Genomic DNA, 25,886 nt, shown 5'->3' with positions numbered 1-25,886 from the left:
GGATGATAAGAGGGCCTGGGAGGCTGGCTGTGTGTCATCAGCAGAGCAGTGTGAGAGCGGCCAAGCCAGCTGAATTGTTAGGGGGCACAGCTGTTCCAACGGCTCCCAGACTGCACCCCGGGGGTACAACCTGTCACAATGGGAATGTTAAAAATCCCCCTAACTTAGTCAAGAAAGAAAGCTTGGTTGAAAGGGGTGGAGGGTTTGACAGTCTACATTAAACAGACCATTACCTGTTTAAAAACTGATAACTCAGAGCCACAGGAACTCAAATGCATATGGGTCAATGTGCCAACAAAGCCCTAGAGGGGATACTGTGGTGGGGTCTGTTACAGATGACCAAATCAAACCAGAGAACAGGATGAGTTACTCTTTGAAGACCTTTCTGTACTCTGGAGAGAAAACTGTTCTTATGAGGTACTTCATTTTGAGAGACAACTGCTGGAGGTCTCATACAGCCAATAGTAAAACATCATTAGAGTTTCTAAAAATTGTAGATTATTTTCTAACACAAAAGTTATCGCATTTTGCACTTCATTATGATGGATAAAGATGCATTAATCACTGGACTGGAAGTTGGTGGCTGCCTAAGGACCAGTGATCGTGATCTAATTGCATTCAATCTGAGCAAACGGAGGTGTGATGGGATCCCCGGGGTGAAACCTGGACTGTGGGACCACTTTGCCTCTTTAACTCACTAATCTAGATTGTCACTCATAATATTTTACTGGTGACAAACAGCAAACCCCTCCAGGTGCTGTTACCACTCATTACAATCATATGTGGAGTCCCACACCCAGCTAGATTGCATGAATGCTCCCACAGCCACTCACAAATCACACCCAGAAAGACATCAGCCAAAGCCCCCCAGCTCCTAACCTCATACCACCACAATATACCATCTTGCACTGCTCAGGACCCTTTCTTGAGCAATGCGCATTTATTAATTGGTTCATCGCTTCATCAATGGAAAGTGGACACACCTTTGAAACCTGAGCAGATTTACCAAGCACTTCAGTCAAACTCACTGGTAAGAAAAACATGAGAATAAGTTTATTGATTACAAAAGATAGATTTTAAGTGATTATAAGTGACAAGCAAAAATCAGAGTAGTTACCAAAAGAAAATAAAAGATAAGCATGCAGTCTAAATTCTCAACCGTAGGCAATATCGAGACTAAGCAGTTTTACTCACCCCACTGGATACTGCAGTTGGTCATAGTCCTTAATACGCAGGCTCCCCCTGTTAGCCTGGGAACCAGTCTCCTCAGCTCCAGCATTCTTGTTGCCCTCAGCATAGGTGGGGGAAGAGACAAGAAACCTTGGGAAATTAGCCCCTTTTTGTTGACATACTCCATGGCAAGGTGTTCTGGTGCCAAAACAAGGATGAGCATAATGTCTGTTTCTCCACCACAGTTCGGGAACCCCATAGCTGCAAAGCCATCCACTAGATCCTACACACTGCCAAGTGTCACAGTCCTACATAGCAGGAGACGATTAATGGCCCTACACACTTGCATGACAACTGCCCCCACAGTGGCATTTCCCACTGCAAAATGACTTCCCACTGACAGGCAGCAATCCAGCATTGCATGTTTACACAGCGTGACTGCCACTCGCTGCTCCACTGTTAGTGCAGTGATTAAATACCAATGCACAAGTATTACTGCATTTTCCAGGGCATTCCTCCACCACACCCACCTTTGTGTGGAAACCAGCACCTGCTTTTAAAATAAAGAAAATGACTCCAGTAGCACAATTTCAGGGAAGTTTTGTGTGGGTACCACGCTGCAAACAGGTTAAAAGAGCTGCCTTCCAGCCCTTGCACTGAAATGAATCACTAAAACCACCTCAGCCAAGCACTAAAATGAGATACTGTTCATTTGGCTAGAATAGCTAATGAGACTGAACTGATTGTAGCAGAAAGTTAAAATGTGAAAGGTTTCATTTTTTTCCAAAGCATTTGTAAAGGGCAAGGTAAGAAGATTCATTTCAGCAACGCAGGTTTTTCTTTTCAACTAGTGCTCCAAAGGGGATATCAAGTTTGAAGGGAAGAAATGTTTAGCCCATTTTGATTAGATATGAGGTATTATAAAAGGGTTTGAACTGCTCCCGTCCTTTTTGATACGCATAGTTGGCAGTTTGCATCTGGAAAAAAAAGAAACAATCCCATGGCCAGGTAAATATTTCCTAGCTTTCTTTGACAGGGTAACATGCCATGTGGATAGGGGGAAGCGGTAGATGTGGCATATCTTGACTTTAGTAAAGTTTTTGATACTGTCTTGCATGACCTTCTCATAAACAAACTAAGGAAATACAACCTGGATTAAGCTATTACAAGGTGGGTGCATAACAGGTTGGAAAACCATTCCCAGAGAGTATTCATCCGTGGTTCACACTCAAGCTGGAAGGGCATATCGAGTGGGGTCCCGCGGGGATCAGTTCTGGATCCAGTTCTCTTCAATATCATTATCAATGATTTAGATAATGGCATAGAGAGTACATGTCTAAAGTTTTGTGGATGATACCAAGCAGGGAGGGGTAGCAAGTGCTTTGGAGGATAGGATGAAAATTCAAATTGATCTGGACAAACTGTAGAAATAGGTCTGAAGTAAATAGGATGAAATTCAACGAGGACAAAAACAAAGTACTTCACTTAGGAAGGAACAATCAGTTGCACACATACAAAATGAGAAATGGCTGCCTAGGAAGGAGTACTGTGGAAAGAGATCTCAGGGGTCATAGTAGATCACAAGCTAAATATGAGTCAATAGTGTAACACTGTTGCAAAAACAAAACAAAACATTTCTTACCCCTTTTGGCGCAGATCATTTAGAGCCTGATCCAAAGGCCATTGAAGTCAATGGGAGTCTTAGTACTTTTACCATGAAGGATACCACTAGATGAATGTTTATAATTATTACCGAGCTGATTTAACAGGACTTATCAGTTGAATATCTGATAACATGGTCCAACAAAGAAATCTCTGTGCTTGCAGATGTTAATTAATCCCTACCGCACCTCTACGATTGAGGTATGTTATCCTCCATAGAGAGGGGAAGAAAGAGTTTAAGTGACTTGGACTCAGCCACACAGCAAGGTGAACTAGAACCAAGGAGTTCATGCCTGCCAGGCCCCACTCACTCCACTAGAACAAGGTTTTCTAACCCCTTTCTCACCCAGACCAAATTGACAGTTGTCATTTCTTGCTGTGACCCACAATCCTTTGCGGCCACAAAGGATTGCAGAATTGGGGTTGTTACAAACCAACCCACTAACCCAGTGGATGGCCTGTTGTGAGTGGACCCAGTTGCCGGGTCCCACATGCTTCCAAGCCAACTGGATCTAGGCAGAGTCTAGTCACTGGTTCTAGTCCTGGGACTCTAGGGCACCTCTTGTCTGATGCCCTTCCTTGAGACATGGGATGTTATCACCCAAACCCTGAAACCAGTGCCTAAGACCTCCTGATCCTTCCCTCCCCCTGCCTCGTCCATTGCTTCTGCAGGCTAAGCATGGCACTGTGCCACATCCCTAACACATTTGTGCACAGGGAATTAACATTAGTGCTCTGAGCACCACTGAGGAAATGAAATGCTCCTGTCTGAGATATTTCATTTCTTGGCTCTCTTAAAACTATCCTACCTAGGTAGGTGCCTACCATGGTGATAGCAATACTAGAAGTTTGAAGAAGAAATTGTTTCCCCAAGAGTATAAAAGTACAGACACCTTTGTGACAGGCTGGATGCCCTGGGATGACACTTGGTGTGCTGGGACACCTCCGAGGCCAACTTCTGCTAGCCTGTGTCCCCTTTTACCTGGTCTTGCTGGGCTAGGCTCCCCAGCCTTTCCCAGCCAAGTATGCAGGCAGGGCCACACCCAGCTGCACAGAGAGACAGAGATCTGCTCTGAGAAGATTCAGCTTAAAGGGCTTTCCACACAACTATGCTACTTGCTCTGGTAAATAGAGCATCTTCTCATGTCTGGACTTGGAATTTTCCTGCTTTTGTGATGTACTTAACACCTTTAAAAGGCTTGTATTCCTCTCCAAACATGTCAAGTCGATTTACTTTAATCCTGAAATAGCTAGTAGTTGTATCTTAAACTGAATGTCCACCCTCCCCCCTTGGAGTACAAACCTAAAATTATATGAAATTTGCCCTCTTCCTCCACATGGAGAGAGGTGTGCACACTTCTTGCCCCCCTAGTCAGAAATTACAGAAACTGGGTTTAATAATAAATAAATATTAACTATAAGGGCAGATTTTAAGTGGTAAAAGGAGTAACAAACAGAAGTAAGCAGATTACTAAGCAAATGAAATCAAACACGCAAACTAAGCTAGATTTACTAAAGAAATTGGTTACAAACAGTATTTCTCACCCTAGATATTGTTACAGGCAGTTTGCAAAGCTTCTGTGGTTCAGAGTTCCAGTTACATTCCTTTTCAGACTCCCCCCTTGCCTTCAGTTTTTTCCTCGGGTAGACAGGCCATGGAGAGGAGTCCTGATTGCCTTCCTCCCCACCCTTAAATAGGATTTACATAAGGCAGGAATCCTTTGTTTCCCAAACTTGACCCCCCTACCCTTACAGTGGAAAGTTACAAGAAGTCCCAGGTAATGTTTTACTATCAGGTGACAACACTACTTGATTCTGTAGGACCACAGGTTCCACGAGTCAGTGGCAGAATGGAGCATTCACAGGAAGGCCAAGCTTGTCCTTGCTGATGGGCCATCCACCCTGTCAGGCTTTTCAATTGTTGTACCTGAAGTGTTAGCAGTAGGCATCACCCAAAGTAGCATATTTGAAATACAGATAGTCAATATTCCTAATTTCAGATACAGAAATGATACATGCATACAAATAGGATAATCGGATTTAGTAAATCATAGTCTTTCCAATGATATCCAATATCTCATATGAGCCATCTTGCATAAAGTATATCTCAGTTGTGCCATAGTCATAGCAAATGAATATTTCCAAATATGGAATGACACATCACAACCTTACTGATGGAATTTAAAGGACAAGCCAGAGAAGCTCTTTAACATCAGAAGCCCAGTGCAAATGCTTTCTGGTTTTGGAGTTTAATTAGAAACAATTTTTGCAAAGACAGCTCTTCTTTCTTCAGTGCTTTACCTTAGTTGAAGAAAGAAAGTCTGGACCTCTTTCCAGTTCCCTAGCTGTACACTGAGGGAAGATATTAATAAATCTGGGCATGTCTACATTATTGGGTGCTATAATGGACAGGGTTTTTCCATCACTGTAGGTAATCCGCCTCCCTGACCTGCTGTAGCTAGATCAACAGAAGAATTCTTGCGTCAACTAGTCACGTCTACACCAGGGGTTAGGTTGCCTTAACTATGGGGCTCAGGAAAAGACGGTTACTCACCTTTGTAACTGTTGTTCTTCAAGATGTGTTGCTCATATCCATTCCAATTAGGTGTGCGCTCCGTGTGCACATTTGTTGGAAGATTTTTAACCTAGCAACACTCGGTGGGTCAGCTGAGTCATCTCCTGGAGTGGCGCCACTATGGTGCCGGATATATACCCCTGCTGGCCCATCATCGTCCCTTCAGTTCCTTCTTGCCGGCTACTCCAACAGAGGGGAAGGAGGGCAGGGTTGGAATGGATATGATCAACACATCTCGAAGAATAGCAGTTACAAAGGTGAGTAACCGTCTTTTCTTCTTCAAGTGCTTGCTCATATCGATTCCAATTAGGTGACTCCCAAGCCTTGCCTAAGTGGTGGGGTCGGAGTGAGATGTCGCAGAATGCAACACTGCTGAACCAAATGCCGCGTCATCTCTGGACTGCTGTACTAACGCGTAGTGTGAAGCGAAGTTGTGTATGGATGACCAGGTCGCTGCCTTACAGATCTCCTGGATGGGTACATGGGCTAGGAAGGCGGCAGATGAAGCTTGAGCCCAAGTAGAATGGGCGGTGAGATGGCTAGCTGGAACTTGAGCCAAGTCGTAACAGGTATGGATGCAAGACGTCCCCAAGATGAAATTCACTGCAAGGAGAGTGGGAGGCTCTTCATCCGGTCTGCTATCGCTACGACGAGTTGTGGTCTCTTCCGAAAGGGCTTTGTTCTCTCAATGTAAAAGGTGAGAGCCCTACGAACATTCAGGGAATGCAATTGTTGCTCCTGACATGAGGAATGCAGTTTCGGGAATAAAACCGGCAGGAAGATCTCCTAGTTGACGTGAAAGGCAGATACCACCTTAGAGAGGAAGGCGGGGTGTGGTCACAGCTGTACCTTGTCCTTATGAAACACCATATATGGGGAGTCCACTGTGAGGGCCCGAAGTTCCGACACTCGCCTTGCTGATGTAATGGCGACGAGGAAGGCTGTCTTCCAGGAAAGGTACAGCAGGTAGCAGGTGGCCAGCGGCTCAAAGGGGGCACCTCTGAGCTCGGAAAGTACTAGATTGAGGTCCCACGTCGGGGATGGGCGTTGAATCTGTGGGTACAAGCGCTCTAGGCCCTTAAGGAATCTGGTGACCATAGGGTTAGCAAAGACTGAATGTCCGCTCTCCCCTGGATGGAAAGCTGAGATGGCTGCCAAGTGCACCTTTATAGACGAGACCGCCAGGCCATGTTGTTTCAAGGACCAGAGATATTCCAGGATAGTAGGGACTGGTACCTGCATGGGGGCAGTATCGTTCTGAGCGCACCAGCAGGAGAAACGCTTCCACTTGGCCAGGTATGTCGACCTAGTGGAAGGCTTCCTGCTACACAGGAGCACCTGTTGAACCGAGGTGGAGCAACACAGCTCGGATTGATGTAGCCATGCAGCATCCATGCTGTGAGATGGAGGGACTGCAGGTCTGGGTGGCATAGTCTGCCGTGTTCTTTAGTTATGAGATCCAGCCAGAGTGGTAGGGGAATTGGGTCGGTCACCGACAGGTCAAGTAATGTCATGTACCAGTGCTGTCTCGGCCACGCTGGGGCAATCAGGATTAAGTGGCCCTTGTCTCTGCGGAGCTTGAGTAGGACCTTGTGGACCATCGGGAACGGTGGAAAGGCATACAGCAGATGGTCTTGCCTCGATATCAGGAATGCGTCCAAGAGGGAGCCCAGGGAGCGTCCCTGGAAGGAGCAGAACACGTGGCAATTCCGATTTTCGAGACAGGCGAAGAGGTCTATGTGAGGAAATCCCCACTTCTGGAAGACAGAATGGATGATGTCCAGACAAATCGACCACTCGTGGGCTAGGAAGGACCTGCTGAGGTGATCTGCCAGGGAGTTCTGAACTCCTGCAAGAAAGGACACCATCAGATCGATCTAATGGGCTATACAAAACTCCCAGAGGTGAATTGCTTCCTGACAAAGGAGGAAGGAGTGTGCTCCGCCTTGCCCGTTTATGTTAAACATGGCCGTTGTGTTACAGTGTTCACAGACAACACAACGGCCTTGGAGATGTTCTCGAAACACTTGACACGCCAGACGAATCGCCCTCAGCTCCCTCACATTGATATGCAGGGTCACTTCTCGTGCTGATCAGAGGCCTTGTGTGCGGAGTCCCACAAGGTGGGCACCCCAACCTAGAGATGATCCATCTGTGGTCAGGCTCATCAAAGGTTGCGGTGCATGGAATGGCATCCCTGTGCAGACCAGGGAGAGATTCAGCCACCAAATTAAGGAGGTTAAGACTTCCTTGGGAACAGTAAGAATTGTGTCCAGGCTGTCACGGCGCGGCCGATACACTGAGGAGAGCCAGGTCTGAAGTGGACGGAGGCGTAGTCTGGCATGTCTGGTCACGAAAGTGCAGGCGACCATGTGGCTTAGGAGATCGAGACACAAGCGAGCTGACGACATCGGAAAGTTGTGGAGGCGTTGAATTATCACTACCATTGCCTGAAAGCAGGGCTGTGGTAGGCAAGCTCTATCAAGATTGGAGTCCAGGATCGCCCCAAAAAAGTCTGTTCTCTGTGTGGGTCCCAGAGTGGACTTCTCGATGTTGATCATAAGACCGAGTTGTCTGAACAGATCTCTGATGAAATGCACATGATGGTGCACCTGCGTCTCCAAGGTGCCCCGAATGAGCCAGTCGTCGAGGTATGGGAAGACTTGTACGCGACGATGGCAGAGTGAGGCCATGACGATGGCCATACATTTTGTAAAAAGTCTTGGCGCCGTAGAGAGGCCGAATGGAAGAACTGCAAATTGAAAGTGCTGCTGGTTGACCACAAAGCGAAGGTATCGTCTGTGCGGTGGGTAAATTGCTATGTGGAAGTACGCATCCTTCATATCGAGGGCAGCGTACCAGTCTCCCGAATCAAAGAAAGGAGTCATAAACAGATGGTTAAGGGTTAATGTCTCTTTTACCTGTAAAGGGTTAAGAAGCTCAGTAAACCTGGCTGACACCTGACCAGAAGACCAATAGAGGGACAAGATACTTTCAAATCTTGGTGGAGGGAAGTCTTTGTTTGTGCTTTTTGTTTTTGTTCGTTGTTCGCTCTCAGGACTGAGAGGGACAGGCCATCATTCCAGGCTTTTCCAATCTTTCTGAATCAGTCTTTCATGTTTCAAAATTGTAAGTAATAGCCAGGCAAGGCGGATTAGTCTTATGTTTGTTTTCTCAACGTGTAAAGGTTTCTTTTGCTGGAAGGATTTTTTACCTCTGTTTGCAGTAACTTTGAATCTAAGGCTAGGGGGGAGGGTCCCTCTAGTCTATATGAATCTGAGTACCCTGTAAAGCATTTTCCATCCTGATTACAGAGATAATTTACACCTTCTTTCTTTAATTAAAAGCTTCTTTTCAAGAACCTGATTGATTTTTCCTTGTTTTAAGATCCAAAGGAGAGGTCTGAACTCACCAGGGATTGGTGGGGGAAAAGGAGGGGAGGTTAATCCTCTTTGTTTTACAATCCAAGGAGTTGGATCTGTGTGAAGCTCTCAAGACAACCCAGGGAGGGGAAAGTCTGGGGGAAAAGGAGGGGGGTGGTTAATTTCTCCTTGTTTAAGACCCAAGGGGTTGGATCTGGGTTCCCCAGGAAGGTTGGGGGACAGAATGTGCCAGACACAAATTCTGGCTGGTGCAGCGTACCAAACCTAAGCTAGTAATTAAGCTTAGAATGTTCATGCAGTCCCCACTTCTTGTACTCTAATTCAAAGTGGGGAAAAAACCTTGACAGAAGGATGATGGTTCCCAGGATACCATGTGGAATTCAACTTACCATGAATTTGTGAGTCCCTGCAGTCTAGGGTGGGCTTAGACTCCCTTTGCCTTGGAATAGGAAGTAACAGGAATAAAACCCCTTGCCCCTCAGGTCCTTCGGTACGTCTTCTATAGCTCCGATAGTCAGGAGCATCTGAACTCCTGTAAGAGGAATTGCTCATGAGAGGGGTCCCTGAAGAGGGACGGGGGAGGGGGAGGAGGGGGGCGAAAAAAACTGAAGATGGTATCCCAATTCCACTATGCAAAGGACCCAATGATCTGAGGTCAGGCAGGACCACGCAGGGAGGAAATAGGAGAGGCAGTTGCGGAAGGGTGGAGAAGGGTCCGGAAAAAAAAAAAAAAAAAAAAAAAAAAAAAAAAAAAAAAGAGACTGGTGCTCCGTCCTCGAACGCACCTTCAAAAGTTTTGTTTGGGCTCCGCCAGTGGTTTAGGCGGGTCCCGATTCTGACCCCCTTGGGGACCAGATTGCCTCCTGAGGTTACCCCGGCCACACCTTCTAGTGAAGTCCGGCCGTGGCCAAGGGTTGGGGTAGGTGCGCTGAGGCTGGGAGCGGAAGGGTCTGCGCTGGGTTACTGAGGTGTGCATCCCCAGCGAGCGCATAATTACTCGATTGTCCTTCAGGCTTTGAAGCCTAGGATAAGTTTTGGTCAAGAATAACCCCTGGCCTTCAAAGGGCAAGTCTTGAATTGTCTGCTGCAGTTCAGGTGGAAGGCCAGACACCTGGAGCCAGGAGATGCGTCGCATCGCCACTCCCAAGGCCAGAGTTCTGGTCGCAGAGTCCGCTGCATCTAAGGATGCCTGAAGGGAGGTCCCTGCCACCATTTTTCCCCTCTTTCAGTAGGGCTGCAAACACCTGACAGGATTCTTGGGGAACGGGTTTTTTAAATTTCCCCATGGAGGTCCAGGTGTTGTAATTGTACCTGCTCAGGAGAGCTTGTTGATTATCTACCCTGAGCTGGAGACCTCCCGCTGAATAGATCTTACAACAAAACAAGTCTAGGCGCCTGGCATCCTTGGACTTGGGGGCAGGGGTTTGCTGGCCATGATGCTCCCTCTCATTAACGGATTGTACCATCAAGGAGCAAGGGTGAGGATGTACATACAGATACTCATAGCCCTTGGATGATACCATGTATTTCCTCTCCACCCCTCTGGAAGTGGGAGGAATAGATGCCGGGGACTGCCAGATCGTATCCGCATTTGCTTGAATGGTGCAGATAAAGGGCAAGGCAACTCTGGTAGGCATATCTGCCGACAAAATGTCCACCACCAGATCTTCTATCTCTGGGACCTCCTCCACCTGCAAGTTCATATTCTGTGCCACCCTACGCAGACGGTCTTGATGAGCCCTCACGTCTATTGGTGGAGGGCAAGAGAAGGATGTGCCTGCCACTGCCTCATCAGGTGAAGAGGAGGAGGAGGAGGAGGAGGAAAGACCAGGAATGAGTGGATCCTGGGAGCTCCTGCTGTGAAGGGTCCTGGAGACCAGAATCAGATACAGGTGGGGCCTGGGTGTCGGTCAGAGGGACAGCAGAGTCATCAGTGCCCATAGGAGGAGGACGGCTCACGGTTGCCTCAGGCACGCGATGGTCAGAGTGGGCTGACCGAGGGGCAGCTGAGGGAGCACCTTGGGCCTGATGGTATGTCCAAGGTGTCCAGAAGGACCACTGAGGTGGACCCTGATCTGGATCTTGACTCTCAGCGTAGGTCTGATCAGTGGCCTCTTTGTCACAACCTTGGACATAATAACCCACTCCCCTCCTGAGATGATGATGAATTGTGTCTTGGAGGCCAAGGTGGGGCTGAGAGTCCTTGAGGAGCTGCGGCGTCCCGAACTGTTATGTCGCGGGATGGAACAGGGGAGCGGTGCCGGGACCTTCGGTGGTACCGTGATCAGGACCGATGACTATAGCGGTGCTGGGAGGCCGACCTGGATCTCGACGAGGATCTACATCATCGAGATCATCTGTGAGAGGACCGGTGCCGGGAATGGTGCTGAGACCCAGATCGGTACCAACTGTACCGGGCTGGCGTATGAGAGGCAGAGTGATGCCACGAGTACGACCGGTGCCGCGATGGAGAGTGGCGCCGGGACCGGGATTGACGTTGGGATCGGGATCGTCAGCGGGACCAAGATCAGGACCGACGCTTCTCAGTTACTCCCAGAGAGGGAAGTCTCAAGGCAAGTTTGCCTATTGACTGGATGACCGGCACCGGCGGTGCCAGGGACTGAGGCAGTCCAGGTCCATCAGCGTGATCAGTTCATGTGCAGTGGAGGTCTCTGGAGTGGACGATAGACCAAGTTCAACCACAGTGCGCACTGGGGAGCTTTGGGAGGACCGGACTCGATGGCCCTTGTGGAACCGGAATCGACAGTGCTGCAACTTGCGGTGCCACGACAGATGCCTTGGCAGGGCGATCCGATTTGGGTTGTTGCTCTTGTGGAGGCACGGACGGTGCTGAAGCAGCAGGTGGTTTGTGCTGCTTCCTAGGCCACAGAGACAGCGAGCAGTGTCGTGATGGTATCGGTACTGTAGAAGGCCGGTGCCGACGTTCCTTGATGGTGCCGGAGCGTTCCGGTGCCAAAGGAGTGCTTCGGACCGAGAGCTTGTTCTGCACTTAGTACCAAGGGCATCGGGCTAAGTGCCGCCTCCATTAGGAGCTGTTTCAGTCGAAAGTCCCGCTCCTTCTTCATCCTAGGCTTGAAAGCCTTGCAAATGCGGCACTTATCAGGTAGGTGGGATTCCCCGAGACACTTCAAGCAGGAGTCGTGGGGATCCCGTTGGCATTGGCTTGAGACACGCTGAGCACGGTTTGAAGCCCGGTGACCTGGGCATGGGTCCCAGTACCGGGGTGAAGGGGGATAATCCCCTATCTCCCTCCCCAACTATATACACTATCTATATACAAAATACTACTAACTAACTGTAACTGTAAAACTAGTAAACTATCTACAATTATCTATAGAGAAAACAAGAGGAAAACTAGGGAGGTGAAGATCAGCTACGCTGCGCTCCACAGTTCTAACGACCGTCATGGGCGGTAAGAAGGAACTAAAGGGGCAATGGGCTGGCAGGAGTATATATCCGGCACCACTCCAGGGGGCGACCCAGCCAACCGTTGCTAGGGTAAAAATCTTCCAACGAACATGCACACACACCTAATTGGAATCGATATGAGCAAGCACTCGAAGAAGAATGTGAATTTTTCATACCCCCGAGCAACACAGCTAGGCAGATCTACATTTGTAGATCATGGCCTAGTGTTAATTTCTGTAGTGACAGATTTTGTGCATAGGCACTCAACTCCTACCACTCTGAGCCCATGTCTACACATAGGGCTTGTTGCTGATGTAGGAAGTCCACATCCCAGAGCAATTGTAGCTAGGCTGATGGAAGCATTAGTCTGCTGACATAGCTATTTCTACACCAGGGGCGAGGTTGGCATAGTTATGGCACTCAGAGGTGTGGATTTGTCACACGCCTGAGCTCACAGCTACGTCAACCTAAATTTTAAGCTCAGGCCTGAAAGAGAGAATGTTGTTTAGCCAGTTCCTCTCAGTCACCAGTCAAGTATGTACTTGGGTAAACCAAGTACTTTAGCTCCTTGTGTCTGTCAACCTGCCTGAAAGAATTGATCAAAAACCAAAAGCTCTTCAGGAGTTATTTATTGCAATACAAACTTAACATTTAAATCCCTGGAGCTCTTTCTTGTGCAGTGTATTTACAAAGATTCCGAGACACCAAAGTGTCACAATTAAATATTTACAATCGTCAATAAATGGCAGCCCCCGCTTGTCAGCTGTTTCACACAGTGGATTAAAGGCAATGATTCTGAACCTCATAGGATGGGCAAGACAGAAGGCAACAGCACCAACTGGGTACACTAATTGTTGCAGAGTGTACAGATAAGTCTTTATAATTCAAATTACTTACTCCTCATCTGCATATCTTGTGCAAAAGAGGGTAATATGAGAGCTTTCAACCTAGAAGTCCACTGGACATGTTCGGGTATGTCTACATGATGGAGCCTACGCTGGCACAGATATGTCAGTATAGCTCCCTAGCGTAGATGCAGCTTTTACGTAAACAGATTTTCTGTTGGTGAAGGAACACCACCTCCCCGAACAACAGCAGCTACACAGACAGAAGCGCTCTTCCTTTAACATAGCTGCATCAGCTCTAGGGGGTTTATCGACACAGCTGTTAGGTCTGGGAATGGTTTTTTTGGACCCCTGACCAACGTAGTTATGCTGACATACCTTTTAAATGTAAACCAAACCTTACGTTGTCTCTGGGAGTTTGGTCTGAACATTTACAAATATATTCATGGTTTTAGGAACCTGACGGACCCGGATGGCACAAACCAGGGCTGTTTCCAAGGAGATTGTCAAATAGGGTAACATTTGACCAACACATCCAGTGCTTCTAGGGAAACTCTGCAGGAGACCTGGCACTGGTGAGCTCACGCAGCTCAGTACGAAGCACATCATATTCTACAAATGGCTGCTTCACACATTCAGGCCCTACAGGGTCCTGAAGACTGTGGTATTTGTATCCATTAAAAAGAAAATATTAAAAAAGTCTACAAAAAGGGTTAAAAGCTATCTAAAATAATCTGTTATTTGTCTGCTCATTAAAGCCACTGACAAAATATTGGCTGATTCATTAAAAGAATTTAAAATTTACCATTTTATAAGTGGCACATTCTGGGAGTGCAGTTGTAAAGATAACATGTTATCAGTCGACACCAGGCAGCCTAGATGCATGTGGTGCAATCAGCTGGAAGGCCGGGGTGCCACTTTCAAAAGCACCTGAATGGCTTAGATGAAAGTCAAGTGCCTATGCCACTCAGGTACTTTTGAAAACTTTACACATTAAGAACTCACACAAACAGCTTGAAATTTGCCCTGTGGATTTCTGGAAACAATGGAAAGTGTCATGCCACATCATGTACCTCTATAAGTTCAACCTGCTACATGCTGCTGCTTAAGCACCCTGTAACAATGTGACGTAACACATCCTAGGACTGGAATAGCTGAATTGAGACACCATGATGGATGTGTTCCCCATGATGGACTACAGACAAGCTACAAGTACTTACAGATTGTTTCAAAGGTCCCTCCAAGATCATAATTGTTTACATCTTACGAGTCCGGTGGGGTAGTTCTAATGAAATGTTCTATATGAACTTCAGGATCCATAGGAAACCACTTCTTGGTTCAGATTCCATGATACTAGATGTCTCTTCCCTAAATTAAATAATGTGAACACCACTTTCCTAAGAATGGGGCATGAACGAGAAATTCACGTGAGGTTTCTTCAATCAGTTTAAAAAGTTCAAAGCTGGCCACTCCAATCCGTACACTGGAGGAAAGACCTTGTCCCAAGAAATCGATTGCCCCGCTTGTTTGTTGCAAAACTCAGCACCCAGTTGCTTTATGATAAACAACTGATTCATTCGGAGACAAAAAATGAGAGGTATGTTGTGAAAATCACTGGTGGATTACTTCAGGCTATTAAGAAATTTGGGTTGCTCTTCCCCTCTTGGTAAAAGCGTTTCTCCACCAATCTTCGGACCTTTCTTCTCCTAGAAGCATACAAAGGAAGAAGATTTAAATCCAAGCTAAGTCAGCTGCAATATGTCATCATCAAAAGAGTCCTGGGGTGGGCTAAATTATCTGAATAAGTATAATTTTTATGGTTTATGTAGATAACAATGTTTCAAGAGTTCCTACAGACAATCCTGCAAACGCAACCTTCCACCATGCCAGTTGAAATAAGGAACAAACACAACAAAAAGCAAAGAATAAACTACGGATGGCAAAAAATAGAGAAATGTACAATTCTGAGGCATAATAGTGGAAGTTTGGTAGTCCCATATCAGGATTTTACACATGCACACTACAAAGCCTACTGAAAACTGTGTGAGCTGAAGGGAAACCGTCTAGTTAACAGTCTCTCTACTTTTTCAACCCAAACAATATCACCATGTTAGTTCATGAAAAATGAATTTGGAAAATGAAATTGACTAGAAACTGGCTGTGAAACTCAAAAGTGAAACTGACTAGTCTGTTTTCACTATTAGAACTGTTCCCTTCTTATATTTCTCCAAAACAGCATGCATAGTGAAATGTTAAAACAGAAAAATCTTAAGTATCTAAAAATCTAAAGTATTATTTGTAAGCAAGGCAGCAATATATTTTATGTTTACAACAGTATCATTTTTAAATGGTCAGTAACCCTTCCAGAACAGGACAGCCATCTGAGCCTGGAATTCCCTGGCTTTTGGTGGTCTAAGTCAGTGGTTTTCAATCTATGGTCCATGGATCCCTGGAGGTCCGCAGACTATGTCTAAGGGATCCATATGAAAGGTGACTATGAAAATAAAGTTTCAGATCCCAGAAAAGGCATGCCATTTTTCGGATCAATCAAAAGTACTGTACGTGAATACTCCATCTACAGGTCAAAACCTGGAAATGTTGTTACCATAGAAGCCCACAGTTTAGTGCCCTTTCTAACACGTCAAATGCCGTGCTGAGCACATGCAACATTTGTAACTGAATTCTGTTCAGTTGGTTTTCAGTCCAAGACTTCTGTGTTAGGAGTCTGTGGATCACAGGTTGAATTTCCAAAGGGGCCTGTACCTCCGTTCAATATGTTTTAGGGGTCCACAAATGACTAAAGGTTGAAAACCACTAGTTTAAAGGTACATCATGGAAAAACAAAGCTGTCATTGTAAATTTGCATTAACGTTTACGTGGAATGTACTATCCCCTTTAAGGGACAGGCAGGAGCTCAAACCAAAGCAGCCTGGCTGTAATCAAGGGGGCTTTCCCTAGGGCTGGCCTCTTTAAACAGGATAAGGAAGCTGAATCGGGTCGAGGGGACTAGAAGCATTGTAATCTGCAATGGGTGGGTCGCGCTCTCTTTCAGGGTCCAGGAGAGCGGCCTGAACAGGCTCAGAGAATGCTTTATGGACCTGCAGTTTGAGAGCTCTGAGCCAGCAACCTGAGGGACGCCATATGATCTGCTGTTACAAATGCTCCTTCCATTTTGTTAGTTGGTGTTTGGCTTCCCCTTGTCCGTGAATTTACTGACACCAATTGGAGAAAGTAAGGCTGGGCACATCTGCAGCACCACACCTGGCCATAAGGGGGCGTACAGTGATGGCACAGGCCTTTTACCATTCAACATATGGACAAGTCAGTCTCTACATCATTGCACTACAGATACTTCAGGAGGAGTGGAAGGGTTTACATTTTACCTTAGCATGTGGTGGTCTGGGCCCTGGCTATTTTTTAAACGGAGAAGTTGTCCCGTTCTCAGACAGCTCATATTAGTGCCAAAGCAAAGCTTGGGAAAACCTGCTAACAAAAGCAGCCCGATTTACACTGTGCAACAGAAAGCGCTGGCCCAGGCTTACCTTGAGCATTCCATCGCGTTCCCATCTGAAGAGGCCACAGGCACTGAAAGAGGAAGATGGAGTGTTAGGTAGGGCTTCTCTTCATGTACAGCGGTGCAGCTATTGCCGTTTAATGAAAATGCTACTACACTGACAGGAGAGTCTCCCATCACCATAGTTAATCCACCTCCATGAGAGGCAGTAGCTATGTCGGTGGGAGAAGCTGTCTCGCCCCCATAGTGCTGTCTACACCGGGAGGTTGGGTGGGGATAACTGCATTGCTCAGAGTTGTAGATTTTTCACACCCCTGAGTGATGTAGTTATGCTGATATAAGTTTGTAATGTAGATTTGGGGTTAGTTTGGTGCCCTGTACAGAGGATCTCTAGTTAACCCAAATCCCTCCCATAACGCTTATCAGCGGAGAGTGACAGTTTGGGCATTAGCACATGTTAATGTTACTGGGATAAAGCATCCTCAGACTATTGGCTGGTGCAACTGAACCTGTCAACATATTGCAGGGAGCCTCTCCTACCTGCAGGGCTTTTTCGGTAGCCTGTCAAGAGATAAGGCTCTGTTTCCACAGGGACACTTGAAGAATCGCTTGACACCATCATGCCAGTGGTATTCATGATTCTCCTTCACACACAACTCTAGGAGCTTGAAATAGGTGTATTTACACTGCAAGGAGAGAGACAGAGAGAACACTATGAGAGAAGCAGGGACACTAAGTGAAAGTGGTGTTGTTCTGCTGTCCAAGGAGAAGAGTGTTCATTCAGGATCAGCAGGATGTCCCCCCGCCCACCTCCTGTTCATGCATGCCCAGAGAGACTGGCTCACTTGATAACATCACTGCCTCCAAACCCTTCCCATTCTGCCCCTTTCCCTTCTCCACTATCACTTTTTGTCACATTTGGCCCAATTCCCTGCAAAGTGCAGAGTACAGATAACCTTCTGTGCAGCTAAAGACAGATAGCAGTGAAATTATGTCAGCGGTTCAAACTATTCAAGCAGGATGAAACTTCCCCCGCCCCATGGCATTTTAAACGATGGTAAAACACCACTTCTGCCTTCCAAATGGAGCCACTGAAATGCAGATTAAAGTATCTAGTCTTTAGGATGCCTTTTGCTATGTTCCAAGGCACCGGAGCTCATTCTTCACCCAGTCCTAGAATACTCCACAGTCCAGTACAAAGTCAGACTGGCAAGAATTACGGGAGACTATCAAGAAGTCTGATCTAAGTGAAACAACCTGGTAATGAGCTGCTGGGAAGCAGCTCTTCCCCAGAGTGACTTATGTGCTGGGAACCCATTGGCACACAAAGGGGCACTTAACTTTGCTTCTGGAAATCTCAAATGCAATACCAAAGTCTGTGCTATTTCACCAAAGCTCTAACTCCCTCCATATCACTCACTGCTCCAGCAGGTATAATCAAGAACATTCATAAGGATCAAGTAGTTTTCTTGCTAATCACCAATCCAGGCTTCAGCAGAGATAGCAGCTGAACTCCTCACTCAAATCCAGTTCAAACCAGTCTGCCTGCTCCATGCACCTGCCTGCTCCAGGGTCACTCACCGTTTTACACGTCACAACCCGACACTTCACTTCTTTAATGTTCTTCATCTTCTCTTCCAGTTGTTCTTTTTTCACCAGAGGTTCAAAGTAAAGTTCCTGCAGCTCAGCCTCAGCCTGCCAGAGCACAAGAGAGGCATTGTCGTCTGATATGCAAACAGAACACCTAGAAACAGTGCAAGCAGTTCCACATCTAGTGGGTTGGACAGGATGGCTACATACTGCCCTGGAGAGACTGAAATCTCTGAAAGACAGATGAATGTTCAGAAGCTCCGAATAATCCATTTCGTGTGTGCTCCTTGTTTGAAAAAGTACAGTATATAATGCACATGCTGCACTTCACCCACTGCCGAAATGCAGCCATCTCCCAGGTAGATCTCAGATGCTGTTATAAGAGCTAACACACAACTTGGGTACAGTACTCACTTCTGTACTGAAGTATTAAGTGCAGGGAGGCATGCAGGACGACCTGAACTGGAATTTGCCCAGGCCACCACAGTCAGCATTCAGACTCTTACGAAGAGTGCTGTGAGATCTTTACTGATTAGTATCTCAAGCCGCACAGTGCCCCTCACACCATCCTGGGGAATTTTTACGGTACTGTTACCTAGTGAGGTGGTGGAACATCCATCCTTAGAGTTTTTAAGGCCCGGTTTGACAAAGCCCTGGCTGGGATGATTTTGTTGGTGTCGGTCCTGTTTTGAGCAGGGGTTGGACTTGCTGACTTCCTGAGGTCTCTTCCAACCCTAATCTTCTATGATTCTATGATACTGACTCAGATGAAAGAGCGCTATCTACTGGATCACCTGCACCACTGCCCACATTTTATTCAAAGGCTTGGGCTCTGCAACTGCTCTGCCCGCAGTCATGGTTACAACACAGAAGTGGATTGAAATAGGCATGTGTCCATTTTCTGGAGAGCAAAGTGACTCCATAGATATGAATATTTGCAATAGCTGGCCTGCTATAAAACAACTGCTTAGATTATAAGCTCTTTGGCACAGGGGCTGTCTTGTTGTTCTGTTTGTCCAGCATCTAGCACAATGGGGTCCTATCCTATGACTGGAGCTCCTGGTGCTGACAACTGACACTCTCAGTTGTGCACAGGGGAGAAGTAGATTCCAGAGAAACCTCAATCCCCTTATAGTTTATAGAAAGGGAGAGATGGAGGCCACATGGCTGGAGCATGGGTGGGGAGCGAGCCAGACTGGAGGAAGAGGAGGAAGGCCACAAGCTGATGTTCTGTTAGTACAGAGTGCATGTCACGCAGGTGGGGACAGACAGGGTGCTAGATGGCAGCTAACTGCAGAAGAGTGAGTAAAGGGAAACAGGGACCAAGGCTGACAAGGTATAAATGCCCTCGTACCAGGAACTAGTCCGGCTTTGGTGTTTCAAGTCTCTGGCCTTGACTTCAGATCAAATTTGATCAGTTTAGCAGTAAAATGACAGGGAGTAGGTCAAATCCTCCTCTCAGGGTAAATCTACACTGCTGCCAGACACTCCTGCACTAGCTTTGATCAAGTCAGCGCTATAAACATAGCAGTGCAGCCAGCATGGCATGGGCCAATTGCTCGAGTACACACCTAGGGTCTCAGACAGGACTGTCTGCAGGGTGGCAAGCCCATCCCGTCACTGCTACCCTGCTATTTTTAGCATGCTAACTCAAGCAAAACTTGCGGGGGAATGTCTACCTGAGCTGGAAGTTACAGCTCCAGCCGCAGTGAAGACATATCCGCAGTGGAGACCCAAAGTTCAGCGGAGATATTCCAGATTTACACCAGCAGCAGCAGAACAGAATTTGGAGCTATGCGAAGTCAGCCTGGGCTCTCAAAAGCCTTGTCAGCCACACCAGAGAATCACATAACTGCAACCAGCACTGTGTTTTCATTGACTTTTTGCACCTCATGCAGCTTGAACAATGAACTAGTCCGTTTTACCTCCTAGCTTTCATATATTATACTCCTGGGGGAATTCTGCACCAAAATATTAAAAATTCCGCACACAATATTTTAAAATTCTGCAAAATTCTGCATATTTTATTTGTTAAAACACAATATAATCACACCAGTTTCAATTATTTTGGTAATTTATTTCAAAATACCTGTCAGCAACTATGTCAGACACAAAAAAAATCAATCCCCTAGGAATAGAGAGTTAAAGAAACTCCTATGACAACCTAGTTCCTGTTTCTCTGCCCCCTCCCCTCCAGAGCCCAGCCGAGGGACCAGATACCCACACGCCCTCCACCAGAGCCCAGCTGTGGGGTACCCCCCCAGCCAAGACACCTGGATCCCCTACCCCCTAGAGCGCAGCCCTGGGGCAGCCCCCAGAGCCCAGATACCTGTACCGCCTGCCCCCCGCTTCCCCATGCACAGCCACAGGGCAGCCCCCAGAGCCCAGACACTTGCACCCCCTCCCCCCAAAATCCAGCTGCAACCCCCACCCCAAGCCCAGACACTCGCACCCCCCTTCTCCCAGAACTCAGCTGTGCCCCCCACAACCAACCACCCGCACTCCATCTTCCCCCAGAGCCAAGCTGCGAGCACCCTCCCAGACACCCTCATCCCCTACCCCCAAGAGCCCAGTCACAGGGCAAGTCGTCCAGCCCAGACACTCACATCCCTTTGCCCCCAGAACCCAGCAACAGCCCCCCATCCCAGACACCCACCTCGCTCCTTCCCCAGAGCCGAGCAATGCCCCCTGCACCCGCCCTCCGAGCCCAGACACTTGCACCTCCTCTCCCACAGAGCCCAGCCACAGGGTCCACCCCCAGCTCCGATACCCTCACCCACTACCCTCTAGAGCCCAGCTGCAGGGCAGCCCCCAGCCCAGACATTTGCACCCCTTCTCCCCCAGAGCCCAGCCCCAGCCCAGACACTTGCAACCCCTCCCCCAAGAGCCCAGGGATCCAGAGGGAGAAAAAACCTGATGCTGGGTCATTTCCTACCCATGGCCTCCTTCCTTCCGCCAGGAACTGCAGCTGCTGGGATTCCTCCAGCTCCCTCCCCGTCCCTGTCCCCCTGGCACATGAGCTGGGCTCTGCTGGGTTGAGTAGCCCCTAGTGGTGGCCAGCAGCACTGCATTTCTGTAGAGGGTGGGGCAGGAAGAAAATTCTGTGCAGAACATTAATTTCTTCACACATTCTGCATTGTGCAGTGGCACAGAATTCCCCCAGAAGTAATATTCACACAATGCTGTAGTGTCTACAAGGGAATGTGGAAGTTCAAACAAACAGATTTCACTGGAATTTTTTTAAATTGTGGAAACATTTCTATTCAATGTAGATTTTGTAAAAGCTCATGTACCCCTACCTAGGTTTGGACATTAGAGTGTCTGATTATTTGTAATGATCCTGAACTTTAACTCTCATTGCAAGTATATGTACAAAGCACTTACCTCCTTAAGGACGCCCACATGCTTGGACTTGGCATTCAGGATTTTCTGGAACTCTTCAGACTCCAGATATGCCAGCTGTTCTCGACGTTTCTTTTGGGCAGGTTCTAGTTCGTTGGCAGCTAGAGAAACAAGACAGGTTTGCTGTTTATGCCACGAGGTGAGCTTAAAATCATGCTCTGCTTTCTAAGCATAACCATCCATTTGTACTTTACAAATAACAAGCACTCGAAGCGATGTCTCAAGTTGTATGAAATAATATTTTGTAAAGGAGAAGTGAATGACAATAGGATGTGTAATTAGTGCAGCAGCTACAGATCTTAGGCCAACTTCCAGTCCGATCACAAGAGAAAATAAAATGCTACTAACAATGTCAGTTTCCTCTTCTGCGGATCTCAAAGCACTTTACAAACAGTTAAGCCTCACAACACTTTTATGAGATTAATATTATTCCCATCATACAGAGAGGCAAACTCAACCAGAAGTTAAGTGACTTACCAGAATTCACACAGCACGTCAGTAGCAGAGCTGGAAGGAAAAGCTAGGAATCGCTCTCACACTGTAGCCACTAAATCACTTTCCTTGATGAGATTTAGCCAAGTATGCAATTTGTGTACAATTACAAATACTCTAAAACCTTGAGGCAATGGGAGGAAAACAGGCCTAGAACAGCAGGTATTGTACACACAGAGTGAGGCTCCTTGCCCGAGCAGGATCAAAGCCCAGTGTATTCTGTGCCAAGCTGCACCTAAATTCTGCAGTATTATCCCTGGATTCTGCAGAACATTGGTGCAGCAGACTGGAAATTCTTGCAGCAGCCTCATTAAAACGAAGAGGCTTGTAACCAATTAACTATGAAGATCAATCAGGATAGCAAAGTGCCTGTTACCTATTCGGATAGTCAGTTTATGATAAGCCCACGTTTGCAATATGCTGCACTGCTGACAGCCAGCAGCATTGGGAAAGTTGTTTGGGGAGAGTGAGGAGCAAGCTGAAGATTTCGGCAGCCTTACACAGACATGATACTGAAGAAGCCAGGGGCAGTGCTGTAGGGTAAGTAAAGCAGCAGGAAGTATTTCTGCTAAAATGAACAGCAGCAAAGCAGTCAGCAATAGTGACATTTACATGCATCCGACGAAGTGGGTATTCACCCACAAAAGCTCGTGCTCCAATATGTCTGTTAGTCTATAAGGTGCCACAGGACTCTATGCTGCTTTTGCAGACCCAGACTAACATGGCTACCCCTCTAATAATTTAGAAGTGAGATTTTCAACAATGCCAAACTGACTTAGGAGCACAATTCCCTTTGCCTTTCAAAGAGACTTGTGCATACCCCATTCATCATGATGGATTGTTAACTCTGAAAACTAAGGATGACATTTTAGGATGGGATTAGGAGATTTAGGAAAAGAAGCCTCTCAGAGTCCATGGGACTCCTGCTCCTATGTCAGTTGGGCACATTTGGAATTCCCAGCCTAAATTGTCATCTCTTGATTTCAGAGTTAACACTCCATTATGACAAATGGAGCAGTGCGCACTTCAGGGAAACAGGGACAACTGTGAGGCATTATACAATGCTTTGCTCTGCTAGAACATCTTCCTGCTAATGATTGCAACATACTTGATATGTTCATGAATAAATATGTTGATGTTTCTAAAGTACTCTCAGCTCTTGCATCATATATGATCCAGGAGCACTTAGTAACTTAGACACATTTAAAAATAAAAAAATCACAACTAGAAATCATGACTAGGTTAAAGATTTAAAACCAGAATTACAAATTTTGTGTTTCTATTCTTTCCAAGAGAAGAAATCCAATAACACTCATCCTATTTTTAATTTGTTAAAAAATTCTGGGCATGATCTCTGACAGATTAAATCTAACAGAATGCTGAGTATTTAAAGGTAGTGATCCAATACTATTTCAGATACATTTCATAATGCAACAAGACAATTGGAAAGATAATATTGATATCTATTTTAATAGTCCACTCCGAGTGGAATTTCCACTATTAGATAAAAAAGGGAAATCACTGAGCTACTGTTCCACATAATGCAAAATGAGCAAACCAAACTCAGAAGAAAAGAGCACTGCTTTTATACAGAAGCCCAGTTATTTGCTGCTTTATTATTATTTAGATTGCATGATATTGGGCAAGTCCTTTAGTTTCAGTTCCCTATCTGTGAAACTGAGTCAGACTTCCCTCCCTCTGGAGGGTGCTGGGAGGATAAATTCATGAATGTTTGGGAGGTGCTAAGGTACTATGGTGACGGGAACCATAGACGATGAATATACGAGGCTGGAGCTATTGAAGCCTAGAGCTTTCAGGCTCTGTCTCCATAGCAGCAGGATACCCAACCTTTGTCACCAGATCCATCATGGAATTAGGCCTTTTAAAATATGTTTTAGTCCCAAATCTCTTTGACCCAGTATGTGATTTTACAAAAGTAATTCAGCAGCAGTTGCTGAGCTGAACATAGTCAGTCATAAAGCACCTGGTGATACTTGGAGGGTAGTGTGTACAACGCACTCACTTTTTAGAGTCAGTTCTCTGCTTTCATACCTTGTGATGAGGGGATATTTTTCTCAACTCTCTCCATGATCTCCAGAACATCGGCAAGATCAGATTGTTTCCGTTTAACACTGTTTGGGTTGGTTTTATTGAGGATTTGGCCTTTTGCTCGCAGTTTGTTTATAGCAGCCAGCTAGAAAATGGGAACTAAATGTTAACGCTGAACACACGTATCCAAGGTCACACATTCCTAATTCCAAGGCAGATGGGAAAATGTCAACTGGAAGAGGCAATAAGGTGTTCTAGACTGAGCATGGGCATCCCAACCAAATTCTAATCCCATCTCTGCCACTTCCTAGTAGTGGAGCCTTTGCCAAATCTCCCAACCTCTGACTCAGTTTCCCAATCTGTAAAATGAGGTTGACAATTCTCATTGGCATGTTATGGAGCTACATGTCTGAGATCCAGATGAAGATGCTGCACAAGATAGAGAGGAGCTAGAACAAAGAAAATTGCATTTTCAAAGCAGCAAGGAAACATCACTGGAGATTTCTGTATAAATCACTCTAATAACTGGGCACTAAAAGAAACTTGCAGATAAGAACATAAGAATGGCCATACTGGGTCAGACCAAAGGTCCATCCAGCCCAGTATCCTGTCTACCGACAGTGACCAATGCCAGGTTCACTCCCTCTGGGGCACCTAACAGGTAATGATCAAGTGATCTCTCTCCTGCCATCCTTCTCCACCCTTTGACAAACAGAGGCTAGGGACACCATTCCTTACCCATCCTGGCTAATAGAGAGTTTCTTGAGCAGATATCCTACCACTTTGAATACTTACAAAAAGACATACTAGTAGCATGTGTCTTGGAAACTAACAGCTAAAAGGAATTAGAAGTTAACAGTGGGGCACAACAGAGCTTAACAGGTTGATCTCGGAAGTCAAGGCTGCATGTTGCAACATGACCCATGTCAGGAGCTCAAAGTCCAACTGTTCAAAGGGATTGTTACCTTTTTAGCTTCTGCTAAACCATTCAATTTTGGTACTGGCGGTGGAGAATCATCAAAGAAGAGGATGTCATCGCCCTCAGTGAAGCCTATCCCCAGCCTGGGTGCTTGAGGGGTTGACATTTTTGCAGCTTTGGGAAATTCAGCCCCTGGGGTGGGAGAGCAGAGCCCTGAGGAGGATGGTAAAGCTGGGCTATTGGTTTTTGTTGTATTCTGAAGAAACCTAAAAGAGGAAAACACACTGAAGTATAGTCATAGGTCATCCTGGCAAATCAAAAAGCTTGAAATAGTACAATTGACTTTAGAAGACATGTTGTAAGCCATTGTTCAATGAAAGTGGCCTTGTCTGTATTGCTGTAAAAGCATTCTGCATGTCACCCAATTGCATGGCACAGTTAGGCCGGTCAGTTTCCTCTTAATCAGAGCTCAAACCACTTTGCAAACATTAAGGCTCAGTGCAACCCTGTTAGGTAGGTAAGTCAGTCACAGAGTAGGCAGGTCCTAGGAATCATAGTTCCCATTCTCCCTGCTTTGTCCTTTCTGGTTCTCAGGCACAATGCTGAGGCGTATGGCTGTTCATTGAAATAAGCCTCATGATATTCTGGTTAGATTAGGTTTTATAAAACTTTAAACCCTCCCACCCTACAAGACAGTCTGCCTGTAAAACATCAGCAGATGCTGGAGAGTTTTACCGCCTCTGTATATCTTCTGATCGCTTTTTTCTGGCCTCCAGCATTTGCTGCTTCTGTTGTTTGAGCAATGCTGAAGCAGAGATAGACTGGAAAGCAGATCCTTGCTTCCCTCGAGCATCTG

The 25,886-nt window shown here is 46.4% G+C and overlaps 1 protein-coding gene across 1 annotated transcript in view; it reads right to left on the bottom strand.

Annotated features, from left to right (window-relative positions):
- Nucleotides 1-12,835: 12,835 nt before the first annotated feature.
- Nucleotides 12,836-25,886, bottom strand: part of MCM10 (minichromosome maintenance 10 replication initiation factor) — a 29,757-nt gene continuing 16,706 nt past the window's right edge. The window contains exons 13-20 of the mRNA XM_032798310.2: nt 25,766-25,883; nt 25,077-25,296; nt 24,115-24,256; nt 21,553-21,671; nt 18,160-18,273; nt 17,119-17,264; nt 16,607-16,649; nt 12,836-14,770 (exon numbers count right to left, since the gene is read on the bottom strand). Of these exons, the coding sequence (XP_032654201.1) occupies nt 14,687-14,770; nt 16,607-16,649; nt 17,119-17,264; nt 18,160-18,273; nt 21,553-21,671; nt 24,115-24,256; nt 25,077-25,296; nt 25,766-25,883 (986 nt within the window). The 3' untranslated portion in view covers nt 12,836-14,686. The remainder of the gene's footprint in view (nt 14,771-16,606; nt 16,650-17,118; nt 17,265-18,159; nt 18,274-21,552; nt 21,672-24,114; nt 24,257-25,076; nt 25,297-25,765; nt 25,884-25,886) is intronic.

The sequence above is a fragment of the Chelonoidis abingdonii genome, chromosome 1 (genome assembly GCF_003597395.2).
Source record: "Chelonoidis abingdonii isolate Lonesome George chromosome 1, CheloAbing_2.0, whole genome shotgun sequence".
Taxonomy (NCBI): Eukaryota; Metazoa; Chordata; order Testudines; family Testudinidae; genus Chelonoidis; species Chelonoidis abingdonii.
This window is presented reverse-complemented; position numbering and strand designations above follow the sequence as displayed.